Raw genomic sequence first — 16,312 nt, forward strand, 5'->3', positions numbered from 1 at the left:
GATACGTACCCTTCAAACCGGATGCTACGTTTACTATCCTCTTGCCGTAGTTGATATTTATTGAGAGGACGTGCTAACTTGAGTACAGTTTGTGGATGGTGCTAGAAATGGCGTTCAGTGCGCCACGGTCTGACCAACGTCTCAGCTGTCGTGCGGCGTGGATGGAGTATATTTCAAGTGTCGATAGTGATGACGAATTATTGTTGCTATATTTGGTATCAAATAAACCGAATTGGGCTCAGCCGATAAATGTTAGAAGAACAGTGTACGGCGAATATCACCACTTAATGAAAGATTTACAGAATGACTATGAAAAGTTTAAAACTAATTTTGTGCTTAATGAAATACAGTTCCATAAAGTTTTATCCCTCATCGGCAGTTACATCAAAGGAACGGGACACGAATTACAGAAAATCACTACTTCCTGAAGGACGGCTAGCTATTTGTCTAACATAAGAATTCCTTGTGGGTAATGTGAAATTAGGAATGTATCCGAGTTGTATAAGGTTGTAGGAAATGGAGCAAAAGAATATGTTCATAAAAATTGTGTTACACAAGTATCTGTCGGTTGCCGTGAGAGATAAAATATAAAAATGATATACACATGTTAACAAGCAACAACCACAAAAAGAAATTTGCATACGAAATATTTTTAAGTTTAAATTTCATGAGGTTTGTGCTTAAAGTATTTAAAGTGTGATTTCAGCCGTTTATTCTGATAGTTCTCCACTAACAAATCGACGTATGTGTCTTTTTCCACTGGCCGGAGAAATGCGTGAGTTTCTGTAAGTGAGCCATCATTTTTGCCGTGAAGGATGGTTGGAATAGTTCTTAGCTGACCATGTTGAGCTGTCAGCCACAGACACCAAAGGAGCGGATTTGACGCAATACCGCTTTATTAAAATCAGTAGACAGTCATTTTCATCTTCAGCTCTCTTTACTTTCTTTTGTAACCTTCGAGGCAATTTTTTTACATTGATGTTGTGCTATTGCAGCCTTCAGTCCAGAGACTCTCCATGCTACTCTATCTTCTGCAAGGTTATTCATGTCCGACTAACTACTGCAACCTACATCCTTCAGAATCTTTTTAGTTTATTCATGCCTTGGTCTCCCTCTACGATTTTTTCCCTCCGCGCTTCCCTCCAGTACAAAATTGATGATTCCTTGACGCCTCAAAACGTGTCCTACCAAGCGATCCCTTTTTCTAATCAGGTTGTAACACAAATTCCTCTTCTCCCCAATTCTGTTCAGTACCTCCTCATTAGTTACGTAATTCACCCATCTAATCTTCAGTATTCTTCTGTAGCACCACATTTCGAAAGCTTCTATTCTCTTCTTGTTTAAACTATTTATCGTCTATGTTTCACTTCCATATAAACACTTTCAGAAAAGACTTTCTGACACTTAGTTCTATACTCGATGTTAACAAATTTCTCTTCTTCAGCAACGCTTTCCTTGGCATGCCCAGTCTATATGTTATATCCTCTCTACTTCGACCATCATCAGGTATTTTGCTCCCCAAAGGGCAAAACGCATCTACTACTTTAAGTGGGGATGTAACGCAAAATGTGAACATGTTGTAAAAAATCATTAGAGCCGTATTTATTAAAGTATAAATCTAAAATATTGCATGCGTAAAGTGAAAGAGCTGTGTTTTAACGGGAAAATATAATAAAATGTTCACGATCAATATTTTGCCACAAATTTCAATTTTTAATTTATTTATTGACTTTTTAATAAAAAGCCATAACTCAAATTATAATCATGCAGTTAATCTGAAACTTTTACTGTAGTGTCATGAGAAGGATAGAAGACAAGTAAACGACAGCTTTTAATTTATGGTCAAATTGTATCATTAACAGAGTTTTTAATTTTTTACATCCAAACTTAATTTTTTCTTCATACAGTCATCTAAAAATCAGAATATAATTGCAGGATCTCGTATTTTTTAGTTCCAGGGAGATAGCAATACATTGCGAACAGTTCTTGAAAATTTCATTGTATTAGTGCTTGTACCTTTTGAGAAAAGGCTTCTAATAACGTAAAAAAATGTAAATCAGAGAAAATGAGGTTCAAAGATTTTCTTCTCATACTCCTACATGTAATAAGCTTACCTCAATTTTAAAATCCTCCGTACTGATACTCCTCATCTCCCAGACTTCTCTTCTTTCCTCTTCGAATCTGCCTGACCTGTATTTGTAGGTAAGCCACTGATCTGTTAGCTTTCTTGATACTGCTCTCGTCGATGGTGTAAAAATTCTTTTGTTGTAAACACACCAGGATCTATACCAACTCTCTTCAGCATTTCAGTTCTACCAATATTTCCGTTGTTGTAATAGAAAACTGCATCATAGACACCTATTTTGAGTACTTCAAATCCACAGAATGTTTTTTGGGGCATCTAATCGAAATTAAATTACTGAGGTGTTCGTTTGCAATTTGTGTCTTCTCGTGAAGAAACTCCCTCAATAAATCAGGGTTTGCAAGAAATCTGTATGTGGGCTTAATTGCATTCATAAAAGGTTACGGTAATGAGTATTTACGTGAATACGTCTCATTTCTTTTGGTGGACTTGCGCCAATCATCTATCGGACACAGATTGTGCATTGTTGTTTGGTCAGTGGATAATTTGTGGTAAAAAAAAATTGCCCGCAGAGCACGCCTCATTGCCTCTATATTGTGTGTGTTTTTCCTGATGGCTCTCCCATGAAATAACTGAAGAGAATCAATTTCTTTCAGATTAAGCCTTCCTTTTCCTCCTAGTTGTTTTCCATCCCCAAGTACTTCACCTTTCTTCTCTTTCAGCAAGCGACGAAGCCCACCACGAAACGCCTTTTGGATGTGACCAACATATTCCAACTTTTATATTCTTCTGTTGTGCGGATTTTTATCTGTCACAGCTTTGAACGAACAGGAGCCCCCATCACCAAGGTATTTAGTATATCTAACACCACACTGGTCCTCTGATATGGAGAACATCCACACAACTGCTGCAGCCTTCATGCCCCCACTTCAGCCACTATAATTTTTAGAGCATGCTTGTCTTGCGAGAGTTTCTCACAGTTTTCATTGTTGCACTTTCCTTGTTGCACGCTTCTGGCAGTATTTGTAAGTACTTTCTACGTATAAAACTTAGGTGAGTTAACACCAATAAAACATGCAACTCGATACAGAGGTGTGTGACGCCTTTTCATCCAGATCCCATCTACAGATACCCACAGGTCGGTAGCATTTGTAGGAGATTCGCTGTCATAAATATCTACCCCAAGATCTATTTCACTTTGGTTTGTTTTCACCAGTTCCTCCACTGCTCTCTTCATAGAAACTTTGGTAGAATCGCATACGACATCAGACATTTCTTTATTCATTTTTTCAAACCTTGCACAAGGTTCAGAAAACCACACAATGAATTACCTCGTTCCCTGCCCTGTCCAAGGTATCTCAGAGCATATGCTAACCTAAAATTGCTTTCATAGGTACCAGTGGCAGTTTTATTGGTGGAGGAAAATGAAAATTCATAGCCAAGCGAATTACAAATCAATTTAAAATCACAAGCTATTCCTGCTCTTCTTTCTTCAACAACAATCATGCATTCCATATTTTTTGCAGCTAACACATAAACATGAAAATTTTATGGCCTGGTAGAGAAGCTCTAGTCGGAATCCAGTGGAATCCATACCAACATCATTCACGCACCTGTACAGTTCTCCTGTCCCAAGGTTAGAAGTTGAAGCTGAGAGCTTATGTTCTTCATTTCGAACTGCTTCCTCTTTTTCGTTGGTAAACCGATTTCCATAAATATGCAGTAACAAATCAGTTCTACCAAATACCCAGTTCGGATCTCATGCAAAACATTCAGCTACCCTGCAGCAGTTGCAGCTAGTGGAAGCAATTGCACTATATTCCCTCCACAGCAGTCATACGCGTGGACACTGCCAGCATAGCCAGTGACATTGCAGTTATATACACTGAAGCGCCAAAGAAACTGGCATAGGCATGCGTATTCAAATACAGAAATATGTACACAGGCAGAATAAAGCGCTGTTGGTAGATCGGTTACTGCTGCTGCAATGGCAGGGTGTCAAGATTTAAGTGAGTTTGAACTTGGCGTTATAGTCGCGCACGAGCGATGGGACACAGCATCTCTGTGGTAGCGATGATGTGGGGATCTTCGCGTACGAACATTTCACGAGTGTGCCGTGAATATCAGGAACCCAGTAAAACATCAAATCTCCGAAATCGATGTGGCCGGAAAAACATCCTGCAAGTACGGGACCAACGACTGTGAAGAGAATCGTTCAAGGCGACAGAAGTGCAACTCTTCCGCAAATTGCTGCAGATTTCAATCCTAGGCCATCAACAAGTGTCAGTGTTCGCACCGTTCAACGAAACATCACCGATATGGACTTTCGGAGCCAAAGGCCCACTAGCGTCTCTTGGTGACATAAGGCTTTACTCCTCGCCTGGGCCCGTCAACACAGACATTTGACTGTTTAGTGAAAATATGTTGCCTGACGAGATGAGTTTCGTTTCAAATTGTATCGAGCGGATGGACGTGTACAGGTGTGGAGACAACCTCATGAATCCATGGATGCTGCATATCAGCAGGGGACTGTTGAAGCTGCTGGGGGTTGGTAGTGGTGTTGGCGCGTGTGCAGGTTGAGTGATATGGGACCCCTGATACGTCTAGAAACGACTCTGACAGGTGACACGTAAGTAAGCATCCTGTCTGATCACCTGCATCTATTAATGTCCATTGCGCTTTCCGGCGGACTTGATAAATTACAGCAGGACAATGCGACAACACACACATCCAGAATTGCTACAGAGTGGCTGTAGGAACACTCTTCTGAGTTTAAACACTTCCACTGGCCACTAAAGTTCCCAGACATGAACATTATTGAGCATATCTGGGACACCTTGCAACGTGCTGTTCAGAAAAGATCTCCCGCACCTCGTACTCTTACGGGTTTATGGACAGCCCTGCAGGATTCATGGTGTCAGTTCCCTCCAGTACTACTTCAGACATTAGTCGAGACCATGCCACGTAGTGTTGCGGCACTTCTGCGTGCTCTCGGGGGTTCAGGTGGTTCAAATGGCTCTAAGCAGTATGAGACTTAACACCTGAGGTTATCAGTCCCCTAGACTTATAACTACTTAAACCTAACTAAGCTAAGGACATCACACACATCCATGCCCGAGGCAGGATTCGAACATGTAATCGTAGCAGCAGCGCGGTTGCGGACTGAAGCGCCTAGAACCGCTCGGCCACAGCGGCCGGCTTGCTCGCGGGGGCCCTATACGGTGTCAGGCAGGTGTACCAGTTTTTTCGGCTCTTCAGTGTATATAGGCATGACCCAAGCTTTCACCAGAGTATGGCATACTGGTTTGAACAAGTTAATAAAACTAAACTTCCCGTGATATATTGTATGATTAATTTATTAGCATCATAAAGGGTGATACTGTGCCTTGCGTCTAGAGCCAGAGTGCCACAGGGTTCCGTTTTGGGACGGACACTCTTTAACATGTATTTATCTGGCGTACCAGACCTGCACAGCTTCCTACACAGGTGAAACAGCGATATGTTACACAGACAACAAAGTGACACTCATTCTAGACAAATTCTAACGGTCTTTAGCACTACCTAGAAAATGATTTACAGAATGGTGGGTCAAAACACATTTGGTCAAAAGGTAAGCAGTTTTTATACAAATAAAAGATATCTGCAAACGCCGTAGCCATTATCCAACTAATTCCCTAGACCAATTCGTCGACTACATGTAACGTGTAACAGATGTAACGAATAAAAAAAACAACTTATTAGCTGTTTTACATACCTTAATAAACAGAAGGTCGTCTCTAAATGGGAAAAACAATCTACCGCTTTACAAATTGATAATAAAACAAGAAAAGTTCTGAACTTACCGCATATGATGACATGCTGTATCTACACATATCAACAAACTTGTATGTTCTCCAAACAAGGTACTGAGAATAATATTAAACAGTTTGGTAGAAACTCGAGAATTCCCAGTGACTTAAAACTGAAAACTTGTTCAGAAGATACTTGCTCTACGTCCGGAACGTTTTACAGCAAACAAAGTAATTCAGTACAGTAACTTCAGTCTTTGTTATGTATTCTTTTATACATTGTCATGTTCAGCAGTTTTTATTACCACCATGATAAATGTTTTGCTCCATTGTTGCGATGTTATGTTAGTTATATAAAACGTTTATGTAGTTCGGTTTAAGGACCCTTGAATCGGAACCCAACAAAAGAAAAGATGAAAAAATCATTTAAATGGCTCTGAGCACTACGGGACTTAACGTCTGACGTCATCAGTATCCTAGAACTTAGAACTACTTAAACCTAACTAACCTAAGGACATAACACACATCCATGCCCGAGGCAGGATTCGGACTTGCGACCGTAGCGGTCGCGCGGTTCCAGACTGAAGTGCCTAGAACCGCTCGGCCACATTGGTCGGCAGAAAAGATTATCATAACAGTAAATGGTCAATTTCTTCTGTTATCTATTCTGTCAATGTTAGGTGCTGGGTATGTTGTACGGCTGATCCACAGGAATAAATTACTGTGTGGAAGGACTTCAAAACACTACAGCGCTCATGCAGAGCATGGGAAACTTTTTGTTTTTTCTACAGGCTGAGAAACGAAGGTGGTGTGACTTTTCCCAAAAGTATAACTCAGCTGCGAACTAATTGGCTGGGACAGCTAGATGAGAAGCACGCCGATTGAATGAAAGTAGGCTTATTAACAGATATTCTTTGGAAATGGCAACTACGGCGTGCATTAAGGATTCTAGGAAATAACTCAAGATGTGTTTGAAAGTGAAGGAAGAGTTGAAAACAAAATGTAACAGCTTGGTCGAAAAAACAAGGTAAGCACAACGGTGTGAGCATGAAGTAATTAGAAATAACATTTAGGACCAAAGTACAAACTCATAATGTGCTTCAAAGCGAAGGAAGAGTTGAATACAAAAAGCTTGGTCGGAAAGACAAGAGGAGCACAACAATGAGAGCATGAAGAGTAAGGCGAGGGTCTCAGATATGACCTATTCCAACTATTCATTATTTATTCTTGTTGTGGTTATCTGTGGGTATCTGAATAACTGTTACAAGTAACTACCATCTTTTAGTTTCCAGGAGTCAGTTCCTTTCTAACACTTGCCTATGTGAATTATACAAGTGAAACTGTAAATTGAAATGTTCGGAAACCATATTCCTAATTCCGCTTATTCCTGTTCCTGAGATCGCTTTTTAGTCAGAATTAGGAATCAAGGGTCTGCAATGTATGGTAGCATGCAGACTAATAATACACGAGTTTCCCTGACAAAGTGTATCATCTCCAAGTTTCTAGTATGTGAACAGTAACCATCTAAAATTAACATAATTGGATTTTCGGCTGGGATTTCACAACGGAAGCAAACTGATTTATTGCATTAGAAAACGTCGTTTGCTTTAGAAAATGGCCAGGAAGATTTTTCCTTGTAGCTAGCTGGAAAGCCGTCTCTTTCATGATAGTTCTTCTGGTGTTAAGAAAATTCTTATCCTTTCCGATAGACTATTTAAAGGGATTTTTTTTCTAGATGTCCAGTCAAATCTGGTTTCCCTTTTCTTTAAATCTTTCTCTGTAGTGCAACTTACTTCACTTTCCGTACTTTTTCTATTTAGTCTCCGACAGCCAACCTTTGTATTCGAAAGGGTTACTCAGCTTTCAGCGTTTCCATAAATGTATCCAAAAGACACGACAGACGTGAGAAGGACTATGTTCACGATATAGGCGATACAGAGACTATGGTGGTGGGCGATATTATGCTCAGAGTTCAGTTGATACACTTACCCACAGAATTAAAGCTATAAATAACGTTTTTCTCTATATATTTTTCCATTGGGTTTGAAATGGTGTTTAGTTAAAGGTGATACGACATCACTTATCTAGTCGTTGCCCAGACGGATCGGAGCTCAATTAAACGAACAATGTTATATATTTTTCATAGCTGTCATTGTTTCTATGGCTGATACGAAGCTGTGTGCTAGTGCTGATTATAGAGGAACATGTGTGCGTGAAACTGATCGCTTGAAATCGAATATGTAATGAATAGTTTTGGACAATTTCTGGGGAATATTAAATAACAGTAATGACGATCCAGAGTCTCAATGCCAGAACACACGGAGCTGATCAGAATATTGACGTTTTAAAAGAACAACGTGAGTTGTTTAAAAAGGCTAACAAAACACAGCATCTCTGCAAAACGCAGCATCATGTCACTAGGTGTAACGTCCAATATAAAAATGTTTGCAGTGCTAGAACGTCCACAGGAACTGTGGTACACGTACCTGTGACACATGGATCAACATATGGATGCACGAACGATTCGTTAACAGCTGACAAAGTAACACATGACCTACGAGGATACCCATATTTAAAAACTGTGCAAGTATCTGCGGTATAAAATAGTACTGAATATTTGTAAGTACGGTACATGCATGTTAGCAGATAACAGAGTTTTTTGTTCATATTATTGTCTTCCCATTATGTTTTAATGATAAATGTTATTGTATGTTTGTAGGTGCTTGACAATGGTGTGATACTGAAATTTCAATTTCAGAATAAAAAGTTCTATGGCAGAAGGTGGAGAATGATCTTTTCATCAATGTGAATAAAATTGGATGGATAATCTCGCAGGCATATTGAGGGACGGCCACCTACAACTGGAATTTAATACAACGTTAACTGCCTCGACAGTGTCACAGTATCATATACAGTGTTGTGTAACAGAATTTGTCTTCCATGTAACGCAATAATGATTTCTGTTGCCAAATAAGCCTTCATATTTATCTGACAGGGAAATATGATCAATTATCCGTCAAAAAAGGAAACATACTTGGACGAAGCCCTAGGTATTACGTTGTTGTTGTTGTGGTCCTCAGTCCTGAGACTGGTTTGATGCAGCTCTCCATGCTACTCTATCCTGTGCAAGCTTCTTCATCACCCAGTACTTACTGCAACCTACATCCTTTTCAATCTGCATTGTGTATTCATCTCTTGGTCTCCCTCTACGATTTTTACTCTCCACGCTGGCCTCCAACGCTAAATTTGTGATCCCTGGATGCCGCAGAACATATCCTACCAACCGATCCCTTCTTCTAGTCAAGTTGTGCCACAAACTCCTCCCCAATTCTATTCAATACCTCCTCATTAGTTATGTGATCTACCCATCTAATCTTCAGCATTCTACTGTAGCACCACATTTCAAAAGCTTCTATTATCTTCTTGTCTAAACAATTTATCGTCCATGTTTCACTTCCATACATAGCTACACTCCGTACAAATACTTTCAGAAACGACTTCCTTACGCTTAAATCAATACTCGATGTTAATAAATTTCTATTCTTCAGAAACGCTTTCCTTGCCATTGCCAGTCTACATTTTAAACCATCTCTACTTCGACCATCGTCAGTTATTTTGCTCCCCAAATAGCAAAACTCCTTTACTACTCTGTCTCATTTCCGAATCTAATTCCCTCAGCATCACCCGACTCAATCCTAATACATTCCATTATACTCGTTTTGCTTTTGTTGATGTTCGTCTTATATCCTCCTTCCAATACACTGTCCATTCCGTTCAACTGCTCTTCCAAGTCCTTTGCTGTCTCTGACAGAATTACGATGTCATCGGCGAACCTCAAAGTTTTTATTTCTTCTCCATGGATTTTAATACCTACTCCGAACTTTTCTTTTGTTTCCTTTACTGCTTGCTCAATATACTGATTGAATAACATCAGGGATAGGCTACAACTCTGTCTCACTTCCTTCTCAACCACTGCTTCCCTTTCATGCCCCTTGACTCTTATAACTGCCATCTACTTTCTGTACAAATTGTAAATAACCTTTCACTCCCTGTATTTTAGCCCTACCACCTTCAGAATTTGAAAGAGAGTATTCCAGTCAACATTGTCAAAAGCTTTCTCTAAGTCTACAATTGCTAGAAACGTAGGTTTGCCTTTCCTTAATGTTTCTTCTAAGATAAGTCGTAAGGTCAGTATTGCCTAACGTGTTCCAACATTTCAACGTAACCCAGTCCGCCCCCGGTAGCTGAGTGGTCAGCGCGATAGATTGTCAATCCTAAGGGCCCATACCGGCACGGTAACTCAGCGTGTTCGGTCAGAGGGTTACCTACTCTCTGCAACAAAAAACTGAGTGAACAGGTCAACGAAGAACCTGGATGGGTGTCATCGGACGTCCGCCCCAAACATATTCAACGACGAACAAGATAGAACAAAATGAGATCAAAAAAGATTTTCTTCGCTCAGGGACTGGGTGTTGTGTTGTGTTGTCCTAATCATCGTCATTTCATCCTCATCGACGCGCAAGTCGCCGAAGTGGCGTCACATCAAAAGACTTGCACCAGGCTAGCGGTCTACCAGACGGGAGGCCCTCGTCACACGACATTATTATTGTTACCGAATCCAAACTGATCACCCCCGAGGTCGGCTTCTGCCAGTTTTTACATTCGTCTGTAAAGAATTCGCGTTAGTATTTTGCAGCTGTGACTTATTAAACTGATACTTCGCTAATTTTCACATGTGTCTATTCTGTTATCGGTGTCGAAATTCTAAAGACCAGCAGTACATTTGGCGTCGAGGTAGGGGCTCAGAAATGTAAATACTATGATGACCGACGTCATTGTATGTCCTGCACGGGAACCAGATCTCGATGGACGAGACGCGGCTGCTGTTGCAGGTGGTGATGGAGAGGCGCGACGTGGTGGTGACGGCGGTGGTCTGCACAGTGCTGGCGTTGCTGCTGGTGGGAGGTTCCCTCGCCGCCTGCTACTGGTGGCGCCGCCGGAAGCGCAAGAGGGAGGCCGACAGCGACGGCGGCGGCGAGGGCGGCGGGGGCGGCGGCGGTAGCGGCACCCCGGCCAAGGAGCGCCGCGCCAACGGCTTCCTCAGCCTACGCACGCCCCTCATCTCCACCAAGGCTCTCGGGTGAGTAACAGACGCGCTGCACTGGGGAAGCAAACGGTGTTCCTCTGGGACACACGCCTTCTAGCAATATGGGGCAGTACACCCCAACCTTCCCGTATAAATAAGAAAAATATGAAATAATGATGTGTAGCCTTCCCTAACAGAAAATGAACAATAAAAATAATAAAATTTGGATAATTGAAATCTGACATATGAATACTGATAAATCTTAACTCATGAAAAACTGATAAATTTTGACGTAAGCAGCGCTACGGCATGGCCCTGTGAAATGAATCTGAATCTGTCCGTGAGAAATAAACTGAAACATTCTTACCTCGTGTTGGTGTCGTCGGATAACGCTGTCTATTTATCTGCTCGTAAATTGCACAGCTTAGTGCATTGCTGGCCTATCTACTAATACTGGATAAGATCTGTCTGAAATCTGACTTTACTTAGTTACATAGCTGCACAGCTGGTCGTCTGGTTACTAAAGAACACATGACTATGATCTGACAAAAATTCTGGAATATTTTAGTTTACATAAATGACTGGATCGGGACTGCCAATGACTTAAGGGGAAATTACACTTTTATAATTGACTGGTAAAAACAATTATATTCTGAAATTTTTTACGTTATTGATAAATTCATTACACGGGAAAATTGAATATATTACAAATCTGGGTCAGCTGATGCTGACGAATCGACGAATCACAAAAGAAAAGAATTGAAACAAATTCATATAAACATCTCAGACAAGTGACATAACTACGCGCATGCCAATAAAAACAATAAAATTTTCCTTGCAGCAGATAATTGACTTAATTACGCTGTTCATTTTTCATTATATTAAAAATTATTCTTTTGTTCATCATCATCTCATTCCATGGTATCATTTAGCTCTGCGGATGATCACAATTATTATTCATTTCCATATAATAAAATTTCGCAATTTCACAACTACTAACTGTAAACTGCGCTTTACCAGTGACAGACTAAAACTACACTGTAGCAGCGAGCGACTGAAACTGCCGTAGAGACTGCTTCGACCTGAGACTCTATTGCAGCTCTCTTTTAACAGGGGCAAAGATATTTTATGTCTTAGGCAGCGCCTGTGAATTGTCGTTCTAGCAAGTCAGCAATATATCGAGATTACATTTGCTCCAACAGGATGGTGAACCCCTTACATTGTAATACTTGTAATGTGGTCCTGCAAGTCTGATAAAAAGCAAGAAAAAATTCTTATTTCCTAAACAAGTCACCTTACTTATCGGCATGGCCACCTTTGAGGAATAAGCACTTGGTCCAGCGATCCCGCAGCTTTTTCACCCAATGGCGAAAATACACTGAGGTGAAAAAAAATTATGGGATAGCGATATGCACATACATAGATGGTGGTGGTATCGCGTCCACAAGGTATGAAAGGACGGTGCATTGGCGGTGTTATCACTTGTGCTCAGGTAATCGTCATTATGGCCGCACGACGGGACTTAACAGACCCTGACAGCGGAATGGTAGCTGGAGCTACACGCATGAGCCATTCCGTTTCGAAAATCATTCCGGAATTCAATGTTGGTTTTTTGGTATTGGGGAGGATTACGGAAGGATGGGGAAGGAATTCGTCCTTGCCTTTTCAAAGGAACCATCCCGGCATTTGCCTGAAGCGATTTATCGAAATCTCGGGAAACCTAAATCAATATTGTTCAAATAACTTACGGGTTTGCTGCCGGGTGACGTCGTCGAACACCGCCGATATTTCGAAAGGAGCACACCCTGTCATTCTCAACGCACAAATGCAAGGAAGAAAAAATGTGCAAGCAAATTTAATACCTCGGTTCACACAGGAGAAACAAGGAAGACACCACACACAGAATAAGTGTCAACACAATCAAAGATAACCAACATCAGAAATATCGACAGTTACTATTAATCAGCAGGTGAGGTAGCACTAATTCTGTCCCTCTGTTTTTTGATGAGAGACAGAGCCGGATTCCAAGCAGCATTTAAACAAAATCCACCATATCTGTTAATAAGGTTGCTTGATAGTCTGCTTTCAACAGCTTCCTTAATAAAACTATCCCAATAGCTGGGCGTGCAAGCCAGAATCTCCGTCTTGTTGTATTCCATAGGATGACCGGTGTGAAGGCAATGTTCTGCAATAGCGGATTTCCTCGGCTGTTGTAAGCGTGTGTGACGCTTATATTCAAAACATTGTTCCACAGTCTGACCAATATGACATGCCACAACTGCAAGGAATACGATAGACACCAGTCTTACGCAAACAAAGATCATCTTTTATGATCGCCAACAGGGCCTTAATCTTAGAAGGTGGTCGAAAAACACATTTCACTTCATATTTCCGCAAAATACGGCCAATCCTGTTGGAAATGCTTCCTGCGTAAGGCAAGAAGGCCGTAGACTTAGGTGCCACTTCGTTGCTGTCGTCACTCACCCGTTGCACAGAAGGCTGATGGTGCAACGCACGTTTGATCTGCCTCTCACTATAACCATTCTGACGAAAGGTGACTTCGAGATGTGCTAGCTCAGCCGCCAAACTTTCAGGGTCTGAGATAACGTGAGCCTTGTGAACCAAGGTGCGAAGTACTCCTTTACGCTGAGCTGGATGGTGACCACTATCAGCTCGCAGATACGAGTCAGTGTGGGTGGGCTTCCTATAAACAGTATGTCTCCACGTACCATCAGTCTCCCTTTTGACCAGCACATCAAGGAAGGGAAGGCATCCATTCTTTTCCACTTCCATAGTGAACTATATATTCGGGTTGTGTTGACACTTGTTCTGTGTGTGGTGTCTTCCGTGTTTCTCGTCTGTGAACTGAGGTATTAAATTTGCTTGTACATTTTTTCTTCCTTGCATTTGTGCCTTGAGAATGGCAGGGTGTGCTCCTGTCGAAATATCGGCGGTGTTCGACGACGTCACCCGGCGGTAAACCCGCAAGTTATTTGAGCATTCGATTCGCCGGGAAAAGTTAAGGTCTTAAATCAGTATTGTCGGACGCGGGGTTGAACCGCCGTCCTCCCGAATGTGAGTCCAGTGTGCTAACCACTGCGTCACATCGCTCGGTAATTCAGTATTCCGAGATCCACAGTATCAAGAATGTAGAGAGAACTCGAAATTTTAGGCATCACCTTACGGCAAGAAAAAAGGAATAAAAGTGAGATAGTGTTAATACTTTGATCCTTCTTTTCCTCCTCTGTACATTTGTACTGTGCATGCAGTACACGTGCGGTGCCTTGTTGTTTCCACTGCCCTGTGTGGAATACATAAGTTCTTTTGCACTTCACTAACCTGCTGTCTTCATGATTATGATGTCCCCAGCTCAGAAAACAGCATGCAGGTCGTGGATTCTTTTTCTTGAGGCTGAAATTAACTTCGCAAGGAACTGCTGCTACGAATAAACTCATTTGGGATGCCACTCGCGGTTTTATTGATATAGACACGAGAAACTATACTTGATCACAGCGTACTGAACATATCTTTCCGCAGTCATTATATCTGGCTAAAATAACATGAAATACATCCTGCCACAGACAATATGTCTGTCTACTGGAACGGTCAGAACTGGAGAGCCGGACTGCCCGAGACACTCCGCGCGCCGAGCCAGCAAGGCGTGACCCAAACGCCACCCAAGTGCATCGGAAGTAATATCGTCAGTCTTTTGTTTTAGTAATACTTTGATTTTAATAATTTTGAAATGACTGATTGATAGCTGGCTGTTGAGAAATGTTTGTTTAATAATATGAAGTAATTTGGATGACTGGTTTAATTAATAATAGCAACTGAAGTTTAACGTTTTGGCGCCCTACCGCCGAACACAACAGCCAATCACAGAGCAGCAGCATCATGCAGGCGGTCTTTCTCACGGGAATTGTACCGAATCCAACATCTGTCACCGGTACCTCATTCCACATCGCGTCATCTCTATGCTTCTCGCATATCCACTGCCCTGGGAATAGCTTCCTGGAGCCTAATATGATGGCTGAATTAGCCAGAAATATTACAACCTCACACCATGGACAAGGCAGTGGCCGACAGCCTTAACTAACGAGAGCAGCGGGGTTTGCGTAGAGTTGTCAGTGCTAAAAGACAATCAACAGTGAGTGAAACAACGGCTGAAGTCAGTGTAGGACGTACGATGAAATCCGTTAGGAAAGCACGGCGAAATTTGGCGTTAACGGGCTATGGCACCATATGACCGACGCTAACATTACATCACTTCCAGCACCTCCCCTAGGCTCGTGAACATATTGCTTGGGCCCCAGACAACTGGAAAATCGTAGCCTGGCCATGAGAGTCCCGATTTCAGTCGGCAACAGCTGATCGCAGGGTTCGAGTGTGACAGACCCCACAAAGCCATGGACCCAGGTCCGCAATGGACTGCGGAAGTTGGTGGTGGCTCCATAATTGTGTGGGTTGTGTTTACATGAAATGAACCAGTCACTGACTGGAAGTGGTTATGTTCGGCTACTCAGAGACCATTTTCAGCCATTCATGGACTTCATGTTCCCGAAGAACGAGAGAATTTTTATGTATGACAATGAGCTATTGCGCCATGTCACCGGGCCACAATTGTTCGCGTTTGGTTTGAAGAACACACTGGATAGTTCGAGCAAATGACTTGGCCACTTCTAACATTCTGCGTGGTGTCTGTTTGTTCTATATCGTGTCTCCCTACCACTTTCGCGCAACGACTCTCTAAGCGTGTTTTTTAGGGAATTGACTAGTTTCAACCTGGGACCTGTTGCTGGTAAGGAGACGCCAAACCACACATGACATGTAGAATTCAGAAGAGTTCAGTGAGACTAGCGATGATATAACCAAATACTTAATGTTTTCAGCGTGAGCTCCACTGCACTCCCTGTAATAAATTCTTAATACTAACTAAATTTAGTGGAAGGGGTTCAAGGCTTTCCTATTTTTAGTTAGCTGGTAAAATAACGTCGAAAAAGCAGTTAAGTTTACCATTGGAAATTTTATTCTACTCACAAAACATTGTTAATAAATTGCACTATTGATAAAAGGAAATGTTTTAATACAGGATGATAAAAACCAACTGCATTCAACAAAAATGTGAACGAATATCCCCTGAATGGGTTTCCAAGTTCCACAATGGATCGGAGGATGACATCTATAATCTAGGTTTAAGTTAAGTTTCACAAAAGAGAAAACTATCAAAATGGTCTACAGTGACCCTCAATTATCTTTAATTACTTATATAACTTGTCGTAAATTACAGTGACTGATGTGGCTTCTCAATAACTATATAACAGAAAAATCATCGCGTTTCAGACTTTTACTTTAAGT

The 16,312-nt window shown here is 41.5% G+C and overlaps 1 protein-coding gene across 2 annotated transcripts in view; it reads left to right on the forward strand.

Annotated features, from left to right (window-relative positions):
- LOC126283934 (synaptotagmin-7-like) overlaps positions 1 to 16,312 on the forward strand; it is a 451,578-nt gene that overhangs the window by 219,415 nt on the left and 215,851 nt on the right. For both annotated transcript variants that reach the window (XM_049982322.1, XM_049982321.1), the window contains exon 2: positions 10,764 to 11,011. In XM_049982322.1, coding sequence (XP_049838279.1) covers positions 10,764 to 11,011 — 248 coding nt within the window. The remainder of the gene's footprint in view (positions 1 to 10,763; positions 11,012 to 16,312) is intronic.

Source organism: Schistocerca gregaria, chromosome 8 (assembly GCF_023897955.1).
Source record: "Schistocerca gregaria isolate iqSchGreg1 chromosome 8, iqSchGreg1.2, whole genome shotgun sequence".
Lineage (NCBI taxonomy): Eukaryota > Metazoa > Arthropoda > Insecta > Orthoptera > Acrididae > Schistocerca > Schistocerca gregaria.